The 26573-nt window shown below is 40.2% G+C and overlaps 2 protein-coding genes across 2 annotated transcripts in view; both read left to right on the top strand.

The window, feature by feature from the left end:
- Window positions 1-26573, top strand: part of ankmy2a (ankyrin repeat and MYND domain containing 2a) — a 366395-nt gene that overhangs the window by 143727 nt on the left and 196095 nt on the right. The window lies entirely within an intron of this gene.
- Window positions 1-26573, top strand: part of syngap1b (synaptic Ras GTPase activating protein 1b) — a 102827-nt gene that overhangs the window by 42269 nt on the left and 33985 nt on the right. The window contains exon 3 of the mRNA XM_062422502.1: window positions 25790-25881. Within this exon, the coding sequence (XP_062278486.1) occupies window positions 25790-25881 (92 nt within the window). The remainder of the gene's footprint in view (window positions 1-25789; window positions 25882-26573) is intronic.

The raw sequence follows: 26573 nt of genomic DNA, 5'->3' as shown, positions 1-26573 counted from the left end.
GTAAATTTGGAAGTGAATGAAAAAAAACAAACAGGACAAGACAGGGAAATTAACTCAAAAGTTGTATTATGTATCAGCTCAACTGGGATTTCATATTGTCCTTGCAGGCAAATCAACTCTATTTTATCAAAAGCAGTTGATTATCTACAGCCTGCAAAGATGAATATGAACAGCTGGATATAGTAAAGAAAAATGTACTCCTTTCAGTAAAGAGTTTTCTCCCTGATGATTAGCGACGTATGACTACACATTCAAAAAGACAATTAGCAAAATCCTGGTAGCTCAGTTGACTGCGATACAAACTGCATAGCAAAGCCCTTCTCTATTATGCTCCAATCAAGTTTTCTCCTTTTTCCCTCAGATTAGCCAAAAACATTTTAATGAATAAAGATACACATAACACAGAATAGCCTGATTTTGATCTAATTCACTGGACTTGTTCAATGGACTCTTATGTATCTGCACAGGTCTGCACCTCATTGTGAGCGTGCTCTTTGAATTTAAAACGTATTGATCAGTTCTCATCTCATCAAACCCCAGCAGGTGAATCGTGATCATTCTGGGTCAGAAAAAAAAGGTCTCATATTGCATTTTCCATTAAAAAAAATACACAATGCCTGGCAGCACCTTCAGACTATTCACTGAGGGCTTTTGTTGGCTAAACTGGCCCAGAAGAGTATTTTACCAAAGATCTTGAGATCAGAAAGGAGGCACTCTATAGACAGCTGCCTAACTCTGCATTATGAACTGACTGTTTGTGGGTCAATGCCAGGGCAGTCTGCCAGAGAAATAAGTGAACTACTGACTCCTAAGCAAAGAAATGCAGCTGCAGTACGATAGTTAATGGGAGGCTGTAGGCTGTACTGGAAAATAGGTCCCGAGATTTTTATGCTGTCATATTGACTCTGCAAGCTTGTTTGGAGGAGTAGGCACTACAGGGGAAGGATCTGTGCTTGTTTCTTTCTTCAAATTGTTGGGGGGGGAAAGTAATGCATCCACAAAAACAGAAAATGTAAGTAGATTTTGCAATATTACAGTTAATTCAATCAGTGATATTACACTTGCAAGCTTTCCTTCAGATTTCGAAAAAACAAATCATCCCTGATTCCAGTTTAACTCAAAGAATATAATAAACACCAGATTACAATAACATTATATCAATGCTGTTTATTCTTTGATTGATTTTAAAATAGGTTTAAGCCTTTGCTTTATCACAGATAATTCATCTGAGAGGAGTCAAAGTGAGAAAAATAAAACAGTCCTTTTGTAAGTGGCACTCTTTGTGTTCAGCCCTGAACAGATTATAAATAGGAAAACTCTGTGGGATGAGTTTGATAAAATCTGCAGCCGAGTACAGTTCTCGCATAAATCCAGTTGTATCTCAGTGACAAATATCTCAAGATCTCCCCGTCCCTGTGCACCTACTAGTGTGTGTGTGTGTGTGTGTGTGTGTGTGTGTGTGTTTGTTTGTGTGATATTACTCTGCATCTCCCTTTCACTCCCCTCTCTTGTGATCTGTGTGTTTGTGCACATGTGTTACCATTAGGCTTTTTAGTTTGTACTAAACAGCTTTTTTAATTGAATATCTGCACATAGCAGTGTGATGCAGCCTGGGAGGAGACAGACAAGGGGTCTGGTAGAGGGAGGGAGGAGCCACAGGAAGAAAAGAAGAGCAGAAATTGAAAGAAAGGGAGGGGGGTGAGGGGAGTAGAAAAAGAGGAGTGAGGATTGTGAGACAAAAAGAGGAGGTTGGTGTTGTCAGGCCAACACTAGCTCTGTCTCTCGCTGTCACCTCAAGGCTCTCTGCTGTTCTATGCTGATGCACAGTCTACTTCACCCTGGAGTAAGATGTGGCTCTGTGTGTGTGTGTGTGTGTGTGTGTGTGTGTGTGTGTGTGTGTGTGTGTGTGTGTGTGTGTGTGTGTGTGTGTGTGTGTGTGTGTGTGTGTGTGTGTGTGTGTGTGTGTGTGTGTGTGTGTGTGTGTGTGTGTGTGTGTGCGTGCGTGCGTGCGTGCGTGCGTGCGTGCGTGCGTGCGTGCGTGCGTGCGTGCGTGCGTGCGTGCGTGCGTGCGTGCGTGCGTGCGTGCGTGCGTGCGTGCGTGCGTGCGTGCGTGCGTGCGTGCGTGCGTGCGTGCGTGCGTGCGTGCGTGTGCATGCGTGTGCATTTCTGCAAGCATCTTTGCTTCTAGTATGTGAACCATATGCACCTGCCTGATATGAAATGCATCCACATGCAGTGCATACAGCACAGTATTCCTACAAGTGTGTCTAATGTGTGTACTTGTGTAGGTGGATGTGACAAAGCCAGCAATATGTTCATGTTATTGTGCAGGTTTAACATATGTTAGTGCTCAGATTGCGTGTATGTGTGTCTTTAGGAAATATTGAATCCAAGAATATTTAGTTGGCGCCTCACACCTCGCGATGAACGTTCTTTACAAGTTTTCTTGGAGAGAACAAACTTCATAAGGATCTTAGCTTCCTTAAACTTAAAAAATGTACTGTGTGGTTGTCATGTCATGTGATCAACAGCAGACTTTAATGAAATTTTGATATGACCCACTGAAGCCGTAATGAATTCATGGTTTTCCTGTTAATTATTGATTTGGCTTCGTGGTCTGAAAGAGTTTGGTTGCATTCAGGACAATGTTGAGTTTTTATTGCGTACTTTGAGTTAGTTGTCAAAAAACATCTTTGACTTAATATATAACAATGCAATATGGATCCTGAAAAAAGGAAAATCAGTCAGACAAGCAGCACAACAACATCCAAACCGCTATGCTGTGTGTCTGAGCTGATTGCACCCATGATCTCGCCCAAACAGTCCACTTTAGACTGTAGAGTTGCATCACTTCCTTGAGGAAATCGTTCTCTCCAAGACAATTCAGGAAGATTGCTTTCCACAAGGACGTACCTAAATATCGACTCAGCATTGTTGGATTTGATAGTCACCTCTTCAAATCCTTGCACACCCCTCGGCAGCAGTTGGTGAGGTATTGATGATTCACAGATGACTTTGCAATAACTGGATAGCAGAAAACAAGAGCTGCAGAGATGTGGTTGTGTGGGTGGTCTGTCCACTGTTGGCAGGTGGCAGTATTTTAAAGGTTAAAAATGTAGGCTTTTTATTTGGAAATGCACTGATTTCAATCTGCAGAAAGGCAAAGCAAAACATTTTAAATGATTAAAAAAAAACAATGACTACTTTTGATGTCATCCTGAGGATGGAGTCTAAACTTGAAACAGTTTTAAAAATGCAGAGATTTGAAGCTGCGTGTTGCTAGAAAAAAAGGCAAATGAGTTTCTTCTGAATAGTAGGAGGCCAGTTAACTGAAAGCAGCAATTCATTACATCATATATTTCATTATTCCTTTAGAAGTCAGCAAATATGTCCTGAGCACCAGTATTGGATGGGTTTCTTTCCCTTGCATATCTGAATGATCAAAGCAGCTAAAAAGATTGAAAGGTTAAATCATATGTAAAACAGCCATTTTATTATAAACTGGACATTACATCGCAGCTTCTGTTGACACCACTGGACTTTCTGGCCTTGCAACACTGCAAAACTTTTAGCCTGTATTAAAAAGTTGATAGTGTAGAAGTAGAGATGAAATGAGGGGATAAAGAGAGATAGAGAGAGAGAGAGAGAGAGAGAGAGAGAGAGAGAGAGAGAGAGAGAGAGAGAGAGAGAGAGAGAGAGAGATAGAGATAGAGAGAGAGAGAAGATCCCATACAACAAAAGTCCCCAGCATGAATTGAATTGGGGACGCTGCAGTTAAATGATGCACTCCTTAATCTTTTGGCCAAAGTCATGCATGTGTCAAATCTTGAATCACAACAAAGTCTTTTGCTTTTGCAGCTGCAAAACTAAGAAACTGAAGCCAAACATGAGAGGAGAATCTACTACCATACTGTCGTATAAATCCACATGGCAGCACTGATATCTGTATCAAAATTTCATGGAAAATCATCTAATAGTTGTTGAGATATTTCAGACTGGGCCGAAGTGGTGGATCAACTGACCAACACTTTCTATATACATTAAACTAACATGACTACAAATAGTTCTTCAATTGCTAGTTTTCATTTTGAAAAGGTGCTGAAAATATATATATATATATTATAATATTTTAATACCAGTTATCTTATTCAAATCCCTGTTTTTTGCTTGGCATTAAACCCTAAATACAAGTCCTGCATGACTACATCATGGGTCCCACTGCACCCAGCAGCACCATCTGGAATCCCAGTGAGGACAGCAAAAAAAAGTGCCCTTGGCTTTGGGTGACCATGATGCGTTGCACAGTGAACATTAATGTATGACATCTATTTATTTTCCTGTCACTATTTTATGATATATTTTTTTCTAATTAAATTTAAAACTATTTGAAATTAATTCCAGCCATTTCTGACAAGAGCAGCAATACTGGCCAGATAGAGGTTAAAATGAAAAAGAAATACCCATGTGCACATGCAGCCCGTCCCACTCTGGCATCCTCTGCCTCATCATCATCGTGCCTTGGCATGAGGCCCAGCTAGGTGGCAGTGTGCACATGTCCTGTCCTCCTTGTTCAACCATCCATCATCCCGTCACAAAATACTAAAAGACTTTCTGAGTGGCACTTCCTACAATGCACCACACCACTCCCATCTTTCCACTTTCTCCTGCAGCTCTTGAGGGGTCCGGCTGTCACAGTGTGTTTCCTGTTACAACTGTTCTGGTACCTTCCTCTCCTGTCAGTCCGAACCTGCTGTTATCTATCCGCCTGAAACATGGAGGCTGACACAAGCTGGTGTGTGCTCTGCAGTGATTCCACTGGAATTGGAGTTAATGGCACTTTGTGAAGTTTGGGCTGACGAGGACAAGAAGGGGGAGGTCTGCCAGACATGACAGTGTGAGTTAATTTCCATTGCAAGTCATATGACCAGTGATGAGAGCTCTGGTTCCCAGGGATCGTGAGAGGACTTTGAGTTGTGAATAAATAACTGAAATAAAGACTGCTTGCAGCCATAGTTTCTTTAATAATCAAAGGAGCAAATTAGTCTAACAGAGGGAAATAAAAATCAGCCTTTGGCATCATGGTAGTCATTAATATGTGTATTAACTCTGCATCAGGGATTCATGACATGAGTTAGCATGACTTTGTTCTTCAGCAGTAGAGAGCAAAAAATGATTGCACAAGAGCAAGAGGCCTCAGAAATCTCTCACCAACACAAAATGACCATTAATTACAAGGCAGTAATTTTCTATCTCCATTCGAATACACAATAGACCACATAGATTGAAGTTTTTGATGCTTTTCTTAGTCATGTATTATAAATTGATTACTGTTGGGTTTTAGACTGTTGCTCTGCATTTGACGTCACCTTGAGCTCTACTGAACTGTGACGGGTGGTTTTCACTATCCTTTTACATTTTTCAGGCCAAATGAATAATAATCAATTAACTGAGAAAATAATTGGTGATTTCATGATGAATATAGTTATTAAACCGTTAACAATGGGGCTTTTACACTATACAGTTCTAGCACTACTCGGCTCGACTCGACTCAGTGTGGTACCAGGAACGACCTTTTCCATTACAATACCTACTCAACATGGGCGGGGTCGTCATAGCACGGCTGCGCAAGACTGCCGTGACTTCATTTAATACGCAACACAAACACATAAACAATGGAGGACATGGAAGTGACGGTGTACTTGCTGCTGTATGTGGCTTTTTTGAGCCGTATGGCTGTAACGCTGTTGCCGATATTTTAAAATGCCGGGTTTGATTCTTGTGTCGGACGGCTCATGACTCTTCCAGTGATGACTCTCTGACCAATCAGTGACGTCACCTTTTAGTATCGGCTCGGCTTGCTTGGAACCTCGGCAGAGCAGGTACTAAAAAAGTACCAGGTACTATCCCTAGTGGAAACTAAAAAAAAAACTGAGTCGAGTCAAGTAGTGCTAGAACTGTATAGTGGAAAAGCGCCACAATACTACATGATTTTAATCTTTTCTCAGCCATCATTGCTTAAAGAGAAGAAGTCAGGGGTGCAAATCTCATCTGTAGAAACATCAGAGCACTTGTTCATAGATGGGACACACTAAGGGCTTAAACTCAGTGAATGGATATGTGTTACTGAAATTGTCCCAAGGAGTCATCTGACTTCTGTCCTTAAATGAACAGTTAAATATTTTGGGCAAACATATATTTGCTGTCTTGCTGAGAGTTGGATGAAAAGGACAATGCCAGTCTTGTGTGAACACTAAACATGGAACTACAGCCAGTGCCATCTTAGCTTAACTATTATTAGTATAAATCCTGGATACAGGGGATAACAGGCTAACCTGGCTCTGTCCCAAGGCAGATTAAAGAAATAAGACATAATGGGTTCAGTTGTGAGCTTTGTTGTGGTTGGGGTGAATTTATTTTACCTTTGGACAAAGCCAGGCTAGCTGTTTCCAGTCTTTGTCCTAAGCTAATATTAACGAGCTTCTTGCTGTAGCCTCATATGAACCATACAGACGTTATAGAGGTATTAATCTTCTCAATTTATTCTCAGCAAGAAAGCAAATAAGAAAATTATTTAAAGTTATTTTTATTAACACAATTTTGTTCCTTTGACTTGTTGTGAACACAGTAGTTCATCATTTGATCATTTGTGTCCTTAATATACTCCAACTGCCAGTCCCTTTACTGTACGTCATCTATATGCAAAAAAATACTTTTATTTAGATAAGCACACATCAATCAAACACTTTAGCAGGATAAGATGAGATAGGATGAGAAACAGCCTTTCTACTTAATGCTAAGTAATGAAAAACACTTACATGTCATGTATATTTGAGCTACGAGCCTCTTGCAGTGTCTTATCATGCAAATTGAGCATGACAGCAGTTCAAAACAACACGATTAATGCTTATAGGACAGGTTCACTGCCTGACTTGCTTACATATGGATTACATTGGTATGAATTTTTGTGCATACAGGAGCTATAAGCTTCCAAATTAAATGTTGGTTTTAAGCCGACCACACTTGTAGCCACCGAAAAAGTCCTTGAAAGCAGAAGAATGCAGAGACTCACGTAGCAACGCAGCAAAAGAAGAAGAAGAAGCGATGGATGAGAGGAGGGGACAGAGGGAACAGGCGGAGGAGAGGAAAAGATTACTACCATAGTACATCAGGCTTAGCTTCACATCCTTAATGGTAACCATGGAAATAATTATAGAGCAGACAGACAGACTGTGTGAGAGAGTGAGAGCCACAGAGAAAGCCAGAGAGAGAGAGAGAGGAGAGAGACGAGGAGACGAGAGAGAGAGAGAGAGAGAGAGAGAGAGAGAGAGAGAGAGAGAGAGAGAGAGAGAGAGAGAGAGAGAGAGAGAGAGAGAGAGAGAGAGAGAGAGAGAGAGAGAGAGAGAGAGAGAGAGAGAGAGAGAGAGAGAGAGAAAAGACAACAGGAGTTGAGGAGAGAAAGAAAACGATGGGGGTAAAGTAGCTGAAATGTTTGCTGGAATCCCTAAACCCTCTCTGTGCAGTCTCTGATGATTGGGAACTATTTGAAGACGGCATGAGCAGAAGATGTGGTGGAGGTTAAACCCACATAAAGTCAGTTTAACCACATCCTCAGCCGCAGAATAGAGTTTGGCATCTTTCTTTTTTTTGCCCGATGGGTGTAGTTTCACACATTTTCTCTGATGTGGAACGCACAAAGACAGGGTATCTAAGGTGGAGAAAGCATTAATGAATATATCCCCCACCTGCATGGAGGTCATATTATTTTTATCCACCTTTATATCTCACTGTGGATAAGGGACGCTGGTGCAGTGAGAGTACAGCAACAAAACAGTGCCGTACAAATGCTGGTTAAAAAAGTTGCTTCAAACCCACAGTTGTCATGGAAACAGATCTGAGATACCCTTTACCCCTCTGCAAGTGCTGATTGCTTATCATTGCTGAAAGCCCAATCAATGGCGATGTCTTTAAGGCTGAAATTAAAAACTACTTGATGTCTCTTACATCACTTGTAAAGTCAGATACAGCCTACACTGAGACGCAGAATTAAGTGTTTGTTAGATTTACATAATTGGATGTATTGGCTGCTTTGCTATATGGATTTCTGAGCAGTAGTTATACATTTGTTACCGTGGATGCAGTGTGTGATCTCATGGGAAATTAGCAGGGGTCGTGCAAGGCTTGGGTATAGAAATGTGCATTCTAATTTTTAATTTTGATTGGTCATGATTTGGTTTCGCCTGTGGGTGTGTAACAGTATGCATGCATGGGCAGGTGGTACACTTCGTCTTTGTGGATATCTCGTGTGAGTAATAACATGCTTGCATGCTTCCCACACATTTGCCCCTGGCTTTGAACTTCACACTGCGCTGTGTGTGTGTGTGCATGTGTGCTCATGTGTGCGTGTCAGCAGAAGGTGAAAGGGAAATAGAAAAGAGTGAAAAGGGAAAAGGATGTGAGGAATGAATAGAGGAGGATGGAATAGGAAGAAAGTGATGAAGGGTTCTTGCAGGGTTTAAATTCACTCCAGGTCCCACAGGGATCTATCCAGCCCCACCCCTTCTAAACACCCCCCCTCTCTTTCTCTCTCCCTCTCTCTCTCTCTCTGTATTTCCAGTAGTGTGTAAGAGAGAGAGAGAGAGAGAGAGAGAGAGAGAGAGATTGAAACGCAAGGATTCAGTGCACTGCTGCTCCCTCCCTAAACTGTACAGCCGTCCACCTGTGCGGGATAATCTCCGTCCAGGCAGCAGACAGGAGACACTAAAACATCAATCGCTTGCCAGGCGGATTACTTGAGGATGAGCCTCGTTTTGGTGGGAATGAAGACGAGGGACTAAGTTGCCATTATCGGCTCGTTTTTTCTTCTTCTTCTCGTGCCGCCTTATAGCTGCTGGCACACGTTCAATTTTTAGGCATTGCAGTTTTTAGACTACTTTATTCATTGGCGACTGCTTGTTTCTTAGCCACTTCACCGGCTCACTTCGTTTTCTTCCTTATCTGTCCATAACGCTGTCTTTTTGATGTTAGTTCATATTTTCTGGCTGCATTGGAAATGAAAGCTTCATTTTTAATTTTTGCAACTGCTCGCTGGCTTCGCTGTTGGAGGGGTCCGATCACAAAATAGGCGCAAGCGGACCAGACCCCACTTGCGCACCGAACCGCTCCTTCACGCACTCATGGCCACGGACACGCACGCTCACACGCACGTGCACACACATGAATGCAAATCCAGACGCGAAGCTTCGTTTTCTCTCTGCGTGCATACCTAGCTTTTGATTGCCCACTGAACAGCAGAGTTTCCCCCGAGTCCAAAGCAGGAACCCGTTCACTTTTCAACCAATTTGACAAGTTCATTTTTTGACATGCACAAGGCGGAGACCCACTAAGAAAACCATCGCAGAAACATTCCCATCTAAAACATGAGAGAAATTGGCCTCAGCGGATCTTCCGTCGGTTACCGGAATTGCGAGTGCAGGCTCGGGGCGGAGGGCACCGGGGAGAGAGGACAGGGAGAGGCCGGGGAGGAGGAGCTCTCAGCCGGACTGCCCGCCGCGGAACAGCCGCTGCTGCCGGTGCTAGAGAAGCAGGCTGCTGCTGCTGCTGGGGGGAGGCAGGGGGAGGATGAACAGTGCCTCAGTGTGAAATTATAACACTCAGCTGGCTTTGGGAGTGTTTGTTTTTTCTCTCGTTTTACCTCTCACTAATTAGTCTGAAGATGCGCCATAACGAACAGTGGCCTACTTAATAACTGCCATCCTGTACTCTTATCAGTGTGGCACTTTTGGGTCACCTTAAAGGTAAATTCAGCACTTTGGAGAAGTAAAGGCCTGCCATTGCGAATTCACCTGTGCAGTATCCCCTGAAATGACATCCTCCCACCTACAGGCCACTTTAACTTTGTGTAATGATTATTATTTCTAAAGAGCCTAATGTGTTTGTAGTTGAAGAGTCAGATTTACCCTAAAGAAAAATCTTAACAGTATTCCTATAATCTTATAATAGAGGGACTTCACGTGTATCTGTGGTGCTAAGTAGTGAGTTTATGGTCACCATATTGCACTTGATGGTATTTTTATCTCTTAAATATTAGGCTACTAGGCTATAATATTTCTTTAGAATATTCTATATAAATATATAGTTTTCTGTGATATTTGTATAGTATTGTACGTACATTTATTATATGATCACTGTAGTTCTTTTTCTATTCTACCTTTAGAATTAGAAGATATATTCAGATACCTTGAAAAAGCCCTGTTTCCAGGTGCCTTGGTGGTGGAGGCAGGCGATTTATCATTTATTCATACATATTTGTCTATAAAATATTTAAAGGTCACAGATTGATTTAAGACCCACATTCATCCATTTGCAACATGGTGGTGTTTTGCTGTGTTGGGCTTTTGTAGTGGAATCGATTTCACTGGTTTTGCTTTGCGTTTTCACTTCAGTTGGAGTTGAATGCCCCCCCTCCCCTTTTTTCCCAGGCTAATTTGAGCGCTGACTATTTAAGCAATACGTCTCTGTCTGGAACTTTAATCATGGCCTTATAACCCACCAGAGGATGGTCACCTGCTTATTAGACAGTCAGACAAAAGCACGCGTGTCATGACACTTGTTGGCAGGTGCCGTTTGCAGATACATTAACACACTCAGTTATTTATAGACGTTAATATCACTGTGTGCTTTTGGAGTATTGATTCAGAACTTCAGAAGTGTCGGGGCTCAGTGGAATGTAACACAAACTTTGGAGCTGCTGCAGTTTCAAACAGACACCAAGACTCAGTGGAATACAGGCTGAAGTCAGTGAACGCACCTCCAGTTGCAGCTGGCATCAGCTTACTGTGGGGCCACAAAGACTGGAAACCCAGAGACACTGTCAGTAGAAGTCTGGACACAAAGTACAACAAGCCCCACCTGATCTAGGTAGGAAATATTTTTACCTTTTTCTGACTTCTGTTCCCCTAAAATCCATGTGAATCCAAATCATTACATCATCTGCTGCAGGTGTACAGTATGTTTTATTCGAAGAGGAAAATCTAGCTGATGTTGTTTCTCATGATAAAAAAATGTGACTATGTCCTCTGAATTACAGCGTCCTTGTAAATGTATGCTGTAAAATGCACTGCTAATCTTCACCTCACATGAACCCATCTCTTGTACAATGACATCACTCATCTGCATTTTTTTCAGTGGGTTTGTCATCAAGCTTAAGAGCACAAATAGCCCACTGCCTCCCGCCTACTGTTTCCTCATATGCAATGTGATATTTTTAAGCAAAACCTCTACTATAAATAGTTTTCATGTTGCTCCTTAAATGCCTGGACAGTTCACTCAATACATACAAGTATTAAACAACTCTCTAATAAAAGACTAAATGACTTTATAAATGACACACCTATTACGTAACACCTGGATCCTTATGTCCTTGTGTTGCACTGTTGGGAAAAAGCATATGTACTGTACAGTAAATGATATACTATGATGAGCAATGGCCTGGTAAATCAGATCAGACTGTACTCTCTTCTCTTCGCTCTTAATATCAAATAATTCCCACCCTGAAACACAAGCTCGATCCAAAATTAGACCTTTCATTTATTTGCGTTAAAGCTGCAGCAGGTATATATTTGCAGAGAGGCAGACAGACTCTCACTCACTCACTCCCCCTTCCCCCTGCTCTTCTCACTGAGGCAAAAGCAATTGTCAGGCAGTTGATTGACAGCTCAGAATGAAGCTCGCCGGCTCAAAAGTTTGCCTCGGATGCCCAAGACACAACATTAACAATGACAGCAAATAGCAGAGAAATGGCACTATAAATATTACCAAGATTCTGACATTATTTTAGTCATTTCTTTTAACCGAGAGAACGAGAGAGAACCATGAGAATTACTTCAAAACAAAATGTCAAGTTAAAAAATCTAACATAGGAGCGTCAGATCGAGTTTGTGAATACAAAGGCTTGTCCAGGATTTTGGTTGTCAGCCAACTTGGCTCATACTCTTCATGTAGAGCAGAGAAACTTGTGATCAGAAGTCAAATTTGTATCATGATTGGACTGGTGGCGTGTGCTTCTTTCCCACTCTGTAATTTTCAGTTCTCTGTTTCAGTAACCCATTGTTTAACTTTACATTCATGCAGATTATTTCACTGATTCTCTATTTTTAATTCTTATTTCATAGCAAGTTTTTATATTTACATTTACTGCTGAAATGATTAGTTTACCAACAGACAGTTAAGTATTTAGTAACACTTGATAATTGATTAGTAGGACTTCTTTAAAGTTGGAAGGCTTGTGAGAAACAGATTTTCAAAAGCCAAAAATCAAAGCAGCAGAGCTAGAGATATCATGACTTTTAATCCTCAGTATGAGTCACATCCCCAAAACTCTGGGTACCACATTTCCCATAATCCAACAGTTATGCAGCTTTCAGGTCATTTCAGTGGGAAAAAATGTCAGTTTACTTCTTGTAATTTCAGGTCGGATACCAGGAGTTTCGGACAGCTACACAATAACTACAGATTTGTCAAGAAACGATGTCAAGATGAGAACATGGCTACAAAGCCGCCATCGCTGGCAGTTATGTCTAAATAAAACCCAGTGATAAAATGATAAAACATTTCAGATTATTTAAAAGGAGCAATACACTTTGTATCAGGTTTCACTTCTTAAGGGATTGTTATGAATATGATATAGAATAAAATAAGTTTATTTATGATGTTTATTAGATGTGACTACAAGGTTATCAGTGGGGTAACAATCTTAAATAATGCATGAACACTACTAAATCAGAATAAATCCCATTCTGCTGATATTACATTACTGCAGCATTAGTCTTGCATAGCCAGACCTATTTCCATGCTGGAGCCTCTATCAATTCTGCTATCGAGGAAGAAACACTCTGCCTCCTTTGTGTTTCTTTAAACGGATCTCAATCATCTTGTTGTAACGCTAAGCCCAGTATGCAGTGAAGCTAGCTGTGGCTCAGGCGGTAGAGCAGTTTGTCTACTAATCGCAAGATCAGCGGTTCGATTCGCGGCTTCTCCAGTCCAGTCAGCATGTCAAAGTGTCTTGGGGCAAGATACTGAACTCCAAATTGCTGCGCTAACCATGTGTGAATGTGAATTCCCCCTGATGAACAGATTGGCACCCTGTGTTGCAGCTCCTTGCCATCAGTGTATGAATGTTTGTGTGAATGGATGAATGTGACTTGTGGTGTAAAAGCACTTTGAGTGGTCGGAAAACTAGAAGAGCCATATATAAGCACAGTCCATTAACCATTTCCCTACTAAAATAGTGTTGCAGGGGAACTTCTTTGAGAAGACTTTTACTCATTAAAAAAGACAAACATAACTTGCTCAGAGGTTATTGGTGTGGTTTCCTGTATAAACCAGGATTTTGAAAACGGTAACACGCAGATAGCGCCAGGGGAGGAGAATAGCTGGCCAATGGTAGGCTTATACCCACAGTGTATATCCGGTGAGTCAGACTACTGCAGTGTTACACTCTCCCTGCCTGATAAACTCCTGCATCTTTCAAATTCCACATCTCCAGTTCATTACACAGGCTTTCTGCTGATAATTTTGAGTCTCAAGCCAAACCTAATTAAGGACTTACAAGCACTCACTCTGGTGTACCCAAAAATTTTTTCAAAACTACATTTTCTCCCATAGATGCAAGCAAAATGCTCACACTGTGGAGAGTGCATATTGTCAAGGAGATGAGCTTTGTAACACTTGCAGAATTAGGTGGACAAAACTCAATAGCATACAGTAAAGAGAGGGTCAGCATTTGGTTCAGGGCATCTCTAATAATTGTCAGTTGTACCTGTATTTAAAGCATCTCCATGAATAGCCCTTATGCGTTATGGCAGCTCAGCAAATGGATCATGGCATGCTAACTTGTAAACTTTATGAATCGCATATATCATTCATGGAAACATACTACAGCTGTTTGCCCTCTGTCCATTAGTAATTCGCTCAGAAAGCAGAACAGACTTTGACAGAGAGGTCATGTTTTACAGAGAAATGCTGCAGCACTGCCGCTGCGGTTTGAAGGACTTACATATCTGTGTTTCTCAAACACTCCCATACACATTCACTGTTACTCTTTTAGATCAGTTTGAACGACCACTGCAGAGCTTTATCTGCTCAGCGAGGGACCATACTTGTTCAGATAAATGTTACCAAAAATGTTCACTGAAAAATGTTCTGTGCATGAAGCTACTGTAGGGAACCTAAAACCCCCGCCAGTGCCAGTGCCTTACTTCACCTGCTGGGCTCTAGGTGACAGCATTTATACATTAAATTATGTAATGAGAGTCCCAGATGTACTGTAGCCGCTGCATTGTACTTCAAAACACAGGAGAGACTGCCTTACATTTGTAGTCACAGTTCATGGATCAAAAGCAAACAGGGAGCCAACCAGCGTTCTATCATAACAAAGGCAAACATACAAAAAGCCCTGAGCGTTTCAGCGCTATTAAGACACCCACTCCCTCTCCAGCCTCCATCTCTGCCTCTTGTGCTCCCTCCCTCTCTCCATCCAACTCCCCCTTCCTCTGTGCAACTCCCCCCTCTCCCTCCTCTCTCTTGTTAACGCTCTCTCAGATGCATCTCCTCCATTTCACTCTCTTCCTTTTTCCGTTTTCTTTTTCCTCTAGCTCTCTCTCTTTCTGTCGTCCTGTCTTCACTCCATATAGTTTTTTCTCTTGCGCTGTCCCTGCTACTCCTACACAAACACACTTACCACCACCACACACACACACACACACATACGCACACACCACGTTCCTTTTCTATTTTTTTTTTATACCAACCTCTTACTCATGTGTGTCTACATCCCTCCCTCCCACTCTTTTAACTCTGTCTCTCTCTCAGTTCTCTCAGAGGGTCTAAGCTGGAAGCGATTGCCACCCACACATCCCCTCTTCAGCTTTCAGCTTGACATCAGATTTACATTCACAATGAACAAGCACAGCATTTTATATGTTGCCTAGAACATGGCAATACACACAAACATGTGAACACGCAAACTGGTTGTTAGCACATGTGAACACGTGCCTGTATGGTACTGCATGAGAGATGGAAGATTTTTTTTTTCTATGTATACACTGATCTAGTGCTGAAATGATGAGCTAATGAACTGATAATCAATCATCATCATTTTGGACTGCTATTTGAACAAAACAAACAGTTAAAGGATGGCATCTAGTGCTCTGCAATCATGTTTTATGATTTTCTGACATTTTATGGATAAAACAGTTTAAATAATATATCAGTATTGAATATATAATATAATACGGTAAGTCATAATTGAAGAAAAATATTAAGAGGTTAATGAAAAATTAAAATAATTATAAGTTGCAGCCCCACATTGATGTTGTTGGCATTTCTGAACGGACTTTAAGACCCTTTTTACACCTGGTATTAAAGGATTACATTGTGGGAATACACTTAATGTCTCTCTTGCAGAAAGGTATAGATCAAGAGATTCCACTCTCATGTCTGCCCATTAAGTACAGAGTTTTAGCTAGCAGGAAATTATCCGAGCCTAGTGTAAAGAATGAAAGCAGAGAGAAACAGCTAGCCTGTCTCTGTCTAAAGTTAAAAAATACACTGACCAACTCCTCTAAAGTTCAATAATAAACACAGTGTATGTAATTTGTTTCATCTCTGCACAAATAGATAATTGAAAATAAAAAATGAGTGGTCTTTGTGGTCTGAAAGCCATTACTTTTTGTAACCACCTCTTGATGAACAACAATGAATCTATCCTTCACTTCTGTGCAGCATCTCTGCTGTTTTCCCCTAACGTCACAATGACGAGAAAATTCCAGAAAGTCACAGTGCTGCCAAAAAATAAATACAGCATGTAAAAAAAACCCACACATTTGCTTTTTTTATGTTTCTGATTGCGTGGTTTAAACAAAGAAATACAAAATGTCTTTATTAGTATTAGTTTATAATATTTTTGAACTATCAGTGTCCTACTGCTTGTATTGTTCATGCAAAACTAAGGTAATCGCTACACCACTGTAGCTCCATAGTTAACACACATCCTCAAGTGAGCGATCAATCATCTCAACTAACTCTAAGCAGGAAATAGAGTGCCCAAAATGTGCAACTATTCTTTGAACATAAAAAAGGTCTGGGACAAGGTTAAATCCACTCAGAACACATCAGATTGTTTATCTACAGGTGGTCTGGTTTTCATTGTGAGTGGATTTTACCCATTTCAGCTGCTTCCTGCTATTTCCAAACCCTTTCTTCAACCTGTTTGTTGACAAGTCCTCCAGCTCCATCAATCCAAACTTGCATTTCAACATCCACTAACAATGTGGCCAGAAACAAAATGACAATAACACAGCCAATTATTAGCTGTGTCTGAAATCTATGGTGACCAGTACACTAACATTTATGTATTTATTACATTGTGTATGCCATTGACACTTTTTTGTTCCATCGTGGTAAATCTCAGGCCACTATATCACACACTGTGTACCTTGTACCAGATCCCTGCATTTTTTGAGTGTACCTGAGGAGACCACCCAAACCCATGTTTCCCAAAACAATCCTAAACAGTTTGACAAATGATTAGGCAAGTTAACATGAGCATGATGTAATCTTCTGATATAATCCCTATATGTTGCCTCTTTATGCTCTCTGTCTTGGTTTTCTCCTGCAGTGGACCTTCAAAATGTCCAAAATGACCAGAGGAGTCTCCTTTTTGGTTTGTTTCATTTTAGCCACTTGAAAAACTCTTCTTCTTCTTTTTTGTGTTTGTTTTTTTAAACTACGTTTTTGTGTGCTGTATGCCGAACCTTGAAGTCAATGAATTTTCCTCGACACACCCCTGCAAATGTTTTACGATAAAAGCCTTTTTTTAAAGAAATGAAAGGTTCACTGAAACACTAGAGGGCTTTTAGTTTAAACGGATACGGTAAAGTGTTTGTATTTGCATATCACCGTAACTTTAACAGGGCAAAAGGGAGCTAAAATATAACTTTAATGTACTTATCAAACCAAAGAAATAAAAGCCTGCCTCTAATACAAGTCTGCTTCAAATAAAGGCTTGTCAGCTTCTGCTGCTGAGGTAAAGAAAGGCCCCAGTCATTATTTGAGGAAATACAGTCCATCTGTAAAGGCCTTAAGATCTTTTTGAAATATATATTTAATTATTTCTTAGACTTGCGATTACACCATGGACACTTGGTTGAGAAACAATGATCTAGATACACATCACATGTCAATACAGTGTAGAAATGTGGTCTCATTTGTGATGACAGTGATCCGACAATCCACAAGATCCACAAGATTTGCTGAAACACTTTTTTTTATTAATCGTGGATAAAATCTTCATTAGCATGCAGCTGGCCATCTTTCCAAAAGCCAAGGTGTCAAACATTTAATCGCAGTGACTGTAAGAATGAGCAACTTGAACAATGTTATTTCAGCACATGGATGATTTATTAAGCTGCTAAATAATTGAGACAAGCATATCTACATTCACCGTGACCCCAGTAAGGCTGAATCACAACCTCTCATGACATGATGATGCCTCAGCCACACTGTCTGCTTTTCATGCCTTTACATCATCTCTAAACAATAGTTACATAATCGAATTTTAAAATAGGTACAACAGTGAAAATCAAAGCAGGTCTCCAGATGTCCTCACACCTTCCGTTTCAATGCTGCTCATAATCAGACTCATTAACACATCGTGTCAGTCATCAGCAGTGATCCCAAGACTAATGAAGCTTTTAAATGATTTACTGTGATCTATCAAATGTCTCAGTGGCTGCTGAATGCATTCCACCGCTTTGTGTTTGTGTGTTTGTGACAAAGCATATATGGATGCGCCCATATAATAGCCTAATATGTGCACAAATGCCTGAGCACCTTCTGCATTCAGAGCTTTGCTGAATAGTATGTTTGAAACTAAAATGTAAGGTACTTCAGGAAAGAAAAAAAAAGGTTGCCATGGCAACAAAATACAGAGCCTGGTTTGTGATCAAAAAAAGAGAGTGAGTGAGAAATAGCTTTAAATGGACCTGTCCAGACTTTTTCTTTTTTCTTTTTTGTTCCAGACTAATGCTTTTGTAAGTGTTTTAATAGAAGGAACACTTAATGGCTTTGATTAATTTAGACAACCATTAAAGTGAGAATTCATGTCTTAAAAAAAAAAAAAGCCAGTGACCATGCCACCTCTTTTTGCGTTTTCATTTGTCTTTCCTCAGTATTAACTGCACCCGTCTCATATCCCTCCAGTTTTATAACGACTGAGGATCGGATGATTTATATACTGATTCTGAATGAGTCTTCGCACACACTGCCGCCCACATTTCTCCACTCTCTGCATGTTAAATGTGAAAAAAGGAGCAGGTACGCTTGTATTATGTTAGAGAAACAAATTTTGGTCTGTATTCAAGTTGAAGAGTACCATTTTCCAAAACTTGCTCTTGGCGCCTACTCTTACCAGATGATAGATAATGCAGCCTGCGGAGCAAATCGAGGTGCATGTTAAAAAACATAGGAGGTATCCAGACGGTGTAGCTGCTGCATTCTGATTGTGGAAGAGCTTTATTGCAAGTCATTGTTTCGTCTTCTTCCGACAAGAAAAAGAGAAAACTTAACGGCTGGGTCCCAGACACTTTGTTAGATATAACCTGAAGCAGTACCATTAACGATGTTGATGTGATTGAAGCCATTTTCTTTCTGAAGTATCTTACTGTTGAAGAGGAGATAATGCCAGCGGGTATAGCCATCAAGCGTTGGGTAGCTGGTCCACCTGTGAAGAAAAGAGTGATGATAGTTTTGTGTGTTGCTGTAGCTGATGTTGTGTTGCTAGTGGCTACATGTATTTTTACATGTAAATACAGCACATAGTGTGACATTGACATAAATATGGGGTAAAAAAGACAGAAGCATAAGCTTAATTTAAATCAGAAAGCTGACCCTGGACAGAACTTGATGTGTTTTGGTCATTAAAGGGAACAAAATTCACAATTAAAGCAGTGAAATACTCATTCACTGTTATAAGTTTGAAGCCATATTCTGATTTGACTACTGAAGGTCTGAATCAGGTTTCTAGATGATCCAACTGCTAGAAGTGGATTTGGGGTCAACGTAATTTAGCCATTAGGTCAAGTGGCATTTTGAGAGTCTTAACTGATTTATTTTCTTTTTAAACTGTAGGTTTATTTTAGAGATAATGCAGAGAGAAATCAATCAAACAAAAAGGATATCAGTTTTATTGGGAAAGAGGAAATTTTTCAGAAACCTATAAATGGGTTTCCATCCACTAGTTTTTATGCATTTTTTCAAGTTGTACATAAAAAAGTGTGAAAAAAATTGATAAATCACAGAATAAATGTTTATGCTTGGATGAGGCGGAAAAGTTGATGTATCGATAAAAGCAAAATGTGATGAAATGCGATGGAATACAGATTTAGTGAATAAATGGTGTACAGTAAGCCTGTGAACATCTCTACATAACTGACACAGGGCTGAAATGCCTCCAAAAGCAAGGAACTGTGATGTTAACTGTTCAACAGTCTCCATTTCCACTGTCCATCATGCTCTCCATCATCTGAATTTGTATCACGTTTTCCATCACTTCAACTTGCTGCATTGATTACGTCATCGCATTGCGCCATCTTCTTCTTTTTGTGGTTTACTGCACTTGATACGGGAATCAGTTCCACCAGCTGTTTACTTCAATGCACACAACTATTAATATTCACAAAACAGCAGTGGGTGGAATCACATAGTAATTTGCATTTTCTTTACCGATTTTCTAAAAGGTCAATTAAAATTTGCGATTCAATTAGATTTTTTTCACTGGTAAAGAGACAAATGAACTTTCCATTTTGTTGTGGTTCTTGCTTGATAAATGAAAAACTGACTTTTTTATTTTTATCAATTTTAACTCAAGGTCCACTTTCTAGCTTTTGACGATATTTCACTGAGAGATTTTGAATCAACTGCATATACAGATAAACAGATTATTTTGTAAATTAAATAGTTTTTTGCAATCATAAATCATATTAAATTCATGTATATCTTTACTGACAGTAATATCCTCTTTTTATATCATTTCTCTGAATGCTTATAAACCATTTTAATAACTAATCTCATTTTAATCTTCATAGAGTGACTACTCTATATAGCATCTGTTGAGGAACTACAGATGAAAAATGAAAAACCTATTGACTAATTGTAACACACTTACAGCAATGTTTATTAACTTGCTTTTTCCCCTATGAAATAAACCAATAAATAAATAAAGAATATACTCTGCTCTCAGTAAAGCATTGTTTTTACAGACCTATGTCCATTATGTATGTGCTGTATACTGTAAGTCAAAAGTAATCTGCCCTCTGTGATCAAATAGAAATTATTGATATATGATTGTTCTCATGTCTGGGTAAATACAGAAGAATAAGAGTAAAAGCAGACAATGTGTTTGAACTGGGGAAGTCTAGATATGATGTTTTGGAGGTCAAACTGTATTTAAATTCCACCACAGTTTCTGAGTCTCTTTAGAGATTAGGAAAGTAAATGCTTACATGGCGCATGGGATTCTTGCTCAGCAATTTCTGTATGAAATATAATTTGAACACAAACTGCTGCAAGTGATGACTTTGTATAAACATAATGCTTACTAAGACAGTTTATTACTTGTGAATAATTATCATCATCGTTTTGTTTTGTGGGTTAGAGTTCACTTGACAACATATTGCAACATAAAAAAATTAATTTATCTATCTCTCACTTTTCGTTGCAAAAATATACTGTGATTAGTCACATCACAACAAATAAACTTCCAAACATAGAAAAGTAGGTGTTTTTGTAACTACTTAAAGCAGACAGATTTGGTTGGTCTCCCGCCCCAATGAAACCCTCCATTGGAGGATGTAATAAAGCACATGCTCTCTCAGAATCTTATGACTCCAAATTGGCACCAAAGGGAAGTATTTTTTGTTGTTGTTGTTTTTTTTATATCACCCTAAGGGTTAGAATAGTACAACAACCCACTGATGGCTTGTTTTTTCTGATCTTGCTGTCTATAGCTATACCCACAAAAACTGCCTCAACTTTGGTTTTGTTACCGTAAGACTGATGCCAGTTGGATCCTAAATCATTCTTCTCTCCTTGGCACAATCTGCTCCTCCAGGGGAAACTAATTAGTTTGGGAAACAATAAATTCAGAAGAGGATCTCAATATCACTGTTACAAGGCCTTTTAATTGAGATGGTTGCAGTTATGATGCATACATAATGATGGCATAACCTCCATCGGTACATGGCTTCACCCTTGGTAATTGCTGTCAATTAATATTTCTTGCAGAGTAACAAACACCTAAGAAGCTGTTAATACTACTGTGAGAAAGTGAGGCAACTACATAAGATGAATATTTAAAAAGAAGTTCATGAACCAGAACTCTAAAATAACTCCAAAGTAAATGCAATCAATTCCTAGAATGATTTAGTCTATCAATTACATAAAATGTTCCAAACCGTATAATTTAGTGTCAGTCATCCTGTAAGTGTAGGTCTAAATTATTCTAAATAAAAAGGTTTGCGATTATGCAACCCTGTTATAAAATGCGATTTTGACAAGATCAAAATTAACTTATCATGCAATTACAATCAGCCTTCAAAAGCGCTCTTGACACCATGTAAATGGTGGCTGGATGTTGAGTTTTCTCTCTTCTCCTGTGATTTTTCAGCAACCTTTTAATATCTGCTTTCTCTGATTTAATTTGGAAGACTCCTTCACCAGTCATCCAGTTTACAGAGTTTCATCTGGTAGTTTTGAAGCTGTTGATTTGGGCAAAAAGACACTGTCTGGATGTCTAGACAGGGTGACAAACACCTCCGTGGTCATGTTTTTCCCGCCTTGTGTGGGTTGGAGAAAATGTTAGGACTGCAGACAGAAAGATGGGCAGGCTCGCAGTGAAAAGATGGCCATTTCGACAGGTAAATGGAAGAGTGCGAAAGGAGAGGGCCGATGAGGATAAAAGAGGAATACAGATAGATACAGATAAAGGCAAGTATGGAGAAAATGGAGGGCTATATATACCACACATACTGAAGGGAAGGAAAGGAAAGGATGGATATGAAAACAAGAAGAGGTTGCAAGGAGGAGAAAGAAAATGAGAAAGAGAGAAGAGAGAGATCAGGGGCTGAAGAGAGGTAGAGGGATAAATGCACTATTTGAATTATGTAAAATTGCTGCGTGGGAGAGAGGAGGTATGTGTCTGAATAGTGTGACTGTGTGACAGAAGAGGCTGAGAGAGGGAGAGCGCAAGGAATGAGCAGAGATATGAAACATGATCAAGATGAAAAGGCTGAAATGCAGAAAGATATCAAGAAGTAAGAACAAACAAAGAAATGTAACCAACTTACATCTGGAAGAATAGGGGGAAAAAAATAGGAAAGGAACAGGAAAAAACATGCAGAGATGTAAAGTAGCCTTTGATATCCCCCTGCTGTAGATTGGAGATCATAAAAATGATTGTCCAAGCAGGGCTTCTACATAGGTGGTCACCCTGGCTTTATTAGACGAGGGATTGTTTCATTCTCATTCACTGGAAATGTGTAACACTCTGCTGGCTCCTCATAACTTTACATATATTCACTGTGGGTGAGGATGCCCAGTGAATAGCCTAAATTGTGTTTTTAGAGTTTATTTTCAGCTGTGTGGCTGTGCACTTACAGTACATACTCTCCCTCGTGAGATCCCAGCCCATAGCTAGAATTCTCTGCAGATGATCAATATCTTTATATGTGGCTGCTGTTGTGGTGAGAGGTCACAATGTTTCTGTGTTTCTTGCAGAACTTGGGAAGAAAAGGGAAAGAAAAGCAGCAGCAAGGAATACTCTTTAGACAGTGATGTTATGTGAACTGAAGCCTTCCCATAGTTATTTTAATTTTGCACCCCCTCCCTGCTAACATTCAGTGACATACTGCTATTAAGGTGAAGAATAGATTGACGAAATACAGTATATTTGAGAAATTAAAGAAATAAATAAAATATGTAAAGATCATTTGATTGCAGGTTTTGCTAACCTAATTGCAGCTTTTATATCTCCATGTGGCTGAGAGGTGGCAATAACATCTGTCATCATTGTGTGATGTAACATTTGGATACGTGATAGAAAATAAATATCAGTTCAATGTACAATATTCCCACAAGAAATACTGAAGAATTTGTCTTGAAGGCAGTAATGCAGAAGCAATGATAACTTCAGTTTTATACATACTAACACTCAAGAAACTGTAAATTTAGATATTCCACAAACATGCAACACTGTCCGCTACACTGTCCTCCACGTATTTCGCAAAATTCACATTTAAATATGTGTAATTAAATATGTGTCCTATGGGTTTATAAGATCCTCCCCTCCATTATTTTCTTTCCTAATGTTTTAGGAAGCTACTGTCCTCCCAAAAACAACTTGTTGTTACGTTTGAGTGACAGATGCCATCTAATAATAGTATTTATGACCCGGAGCTGTGGTGCAGGTGAGATAAGGTATATTTATGTCGATCACTTTCCTTATTCGGAGGAGGCGGGTGGATGGAAGTTATAACCCAACAGTGGACCTTGCCACAGGAAAAAGCTGTTTGTTTCCCATTTCCAATCGTGAGTCAGGACAGTCTTTTAAAAAAACGTAATCACGATTGTCTCCTAACCTTAACCCCATGGTTACTATTGTATAGCCATGACCACATGGGTCACCTAAGTTTAAAGAAGTAGTAACTTTACCCCACACCACATGTTTCTCAAACAAAGTGATCATTTTACCCCAAACTCTGATCTTTCCCTCAACCTAACCAAGTGGGTTTTGTGCCTAAACCTAATCAGACCTCAACCACAGTGTCATCACATCATTATTTTATTACATTGATTTGTAAGCACAGAATTATGTTGTCCTGCTGATTACTACCAATAGGGGTGCCAGATTAAGAAATGCTCCTATGTTTTTCTCCGTAGTGCGTGGTCAAAACAACATATTTGATTGTTTTATGATTAGGAAGTTGTTTTTTCTTTTTTTTTTTCAACATAAAAGTACTCACATAGTCCCAGCATTTGCATTTGCTAGGGCGAGTAAAAGACAGGACTCACTAGTAAAGTATAATATGTCACCTTTAAAGCAAATGTATTGAAATAGAAAAACTGTGAGACAGTTATTAAAGAACTAAAAAATTAAAGACCAATTATGTTATATAGATAAATATACCTTACATTTAGGAAGAATACAGTCCAGACTCTAAGTATTTGGACAAGTACATATTTTTTATTCTTCAGGCTCTTTGCTGCAGCACATTCAACTCGAAATAAATAATGGATATTACATTAAAGTGCCAAGTGTGTTATGTATAGCCTTTTTAACACAGTGCCCACATTGGAAAGGTTCAAGAGTATTTGGACACTTGGCTAATAAGTACTAACCTACTACTATATGTTTCTTGGGCAGCTGTGTGGTGCACAAAAGAGTATACATACGGTTGATAGAGCGTTCCGGTTTAGATTGAGGTGGAGCTGTGTGTCAATATGAGAAGTAAAGAGGTGATCATGCAAGTGAATAAGATGTTAATGAGGCTGAAGAGATATCGAAGGTAGTTGATCGGCAAATACTTGAGTCTGGACTGTCATTTTAAAGTGCTTCACATAAAATAAATTATTAGAAAAACTGTCAAAATATACTTTATATACAAGTTCTTTCAATTAAAACATAAAACAACTTTAATTTGATACATTGCTTCACAAATCAGTCACATAGTAACAAAATAAATAATATAAATGAAGCTTCTGTTATATATGGTTTTAGTCTGAGAATCTCACACAAGCAGAGGGATTCGTGACTTTGCTCTGTGAAACATGAAGGACTTTTTCTTGGTCTTTTATTTTTTTATTTTTTTACTGGCTGTCTCAGAAGTCACTTTCATCATACAGTGGCATGTACAGGAATTTGCCTTGAGGGCACTGGTGCTGAGACAGACATTGATATTTATTGAGTTTGGTGGAAGGACAGTAGGGACGTGGAAGTGGAAGACGACCAATACTGACGACCAGCGAGGCAATACTTTCATGTACACATTCGCTCTGGTTCCTGATGTAATTGTTTGGTGCTGCTTTTAGTAAACAGGCCAAACAGGTCAACTGGGCCTCTTGTGTTTTCTAACTGTACATTCACACTCTTTCTGTCATCCATCAAGCGTAGGACAGGAGATTATTCCCTCACTGACCAATTCAGTGCATTAGGCACCAACTCGCAGACGGAAGTCAATAAGTGCTTTGTTTGTTTAATGCTCGCTCCTCTCTGTCCATGCATCTCTCAGCCCCTCCCCGCAGCACGCAGACTGTTAACATTCGCCTCATCTGATGTCCAGACAGAAAATCTATCTCTCCGATAGTCTGTCGCTCACTTTATCAACCGCCTCCCCTTCACGGATGAAAGTGTGTTTGTAACAGTGGAGGCATCAGTCGTTTAGGTGGATGAGTGTGACCCTGCATGGTTTTATTTCTGCCTCGCCCACCTTTGACCTCTATCTGTATTGTCTCCTCTTTCATTCCTTTAGGCAGATGAAAGGTCAGTGAAAAGGTCTCCAGTAGCTGTTTATTTCCGCAATGACCCTCTCTTTCTCTCTCCACATCCTCTCACTCTACCTGTGTGTCGGCACCGCAGTTTTTGTCGTGTCCTCATTTTGCCTTTGATGTTTCCTATCCGCTGATGTATATTACCGTTTCACCTGTCGACCCTCTCTTTCTCTGTCTCTTCTTCATTCAGATCATCGCGCCCGGCGGAAGAGCATAGCCACAGGGAAGCAGCCCAGCATGGAGGTCCCTCCCACTGCCCCCCTTCAACCCTTCCGACAATCCGTGAGTAACCCTCCCTGTTCCCAGCCTCGCTCGCTGCCTCCGTCCCTCTCGCTCTCCCTACTTCCTCCTCCCGCCCTGGGCCCGCCGCACACCTGCGGCCGCCGGGCCAGCGGCACCCCGCCTCACCCTTTCCCCCTCTCCCTGGCCGTCTCCCCCTCCCTCACCTTTTACCAGCAGCAGCAGTTCCAAAAGGGCTCCAAAAAGGGGGCCGGTACGCCCACCTTGCCCCGCTCGCTGCCCCTCTCCCCCTCCCTGTCTTACACCCTGCCCCACTCGCCTGCTGCCTACTCCTCCTCCCCCCCCTTTTCGTACTGGGGCGGAGACTGGAGGGCTGCCGGTTCGAGTCCAGTGGCGGGAGGACCGTTAATTGCACCATTGCCCCCTGTTGAGGTATGTGACACAAACATGGCTGATGCAGAGACACTGGCTACATTTACATACAGTATTATGTGTAAATGTGGGAGACTGCATTCAGTTTGGTTTCTGAAGTCTGGGTGAACTCATACTTACAGTATTATTAGCACATCTTAATGGAGCAGTGTGTTTGCAGGTTTTAGCTTTTTAGTCCAAACTGACTATGAATTTGTTCCATTGGTTTCCATTTATTTCTCAAAGGTGTGAAAATCAATTAGCCTATTATGTAACGTAAGATGAATTCATGTTCACTGTGACAAAATGCAGAACCATTTTCA

Source organism: Scomber scombrus, chromosome 7, assembly GCF_963691925.1.
Source record: "Scomber scombrus chromosome 7, fScoSco1.1, whole genome shotgun sequence".
NCBI lineage: Eukaryota > Metazoa > Chordata > Actinopteri > Scombriformes > Scombridae > Scomber > Scomber scombrus.
The sequence above is the reverse complement of the archived record's forward strand: the minus strand, read 5'-3'. Positions and strand labels throughout refer to the sequence as shown.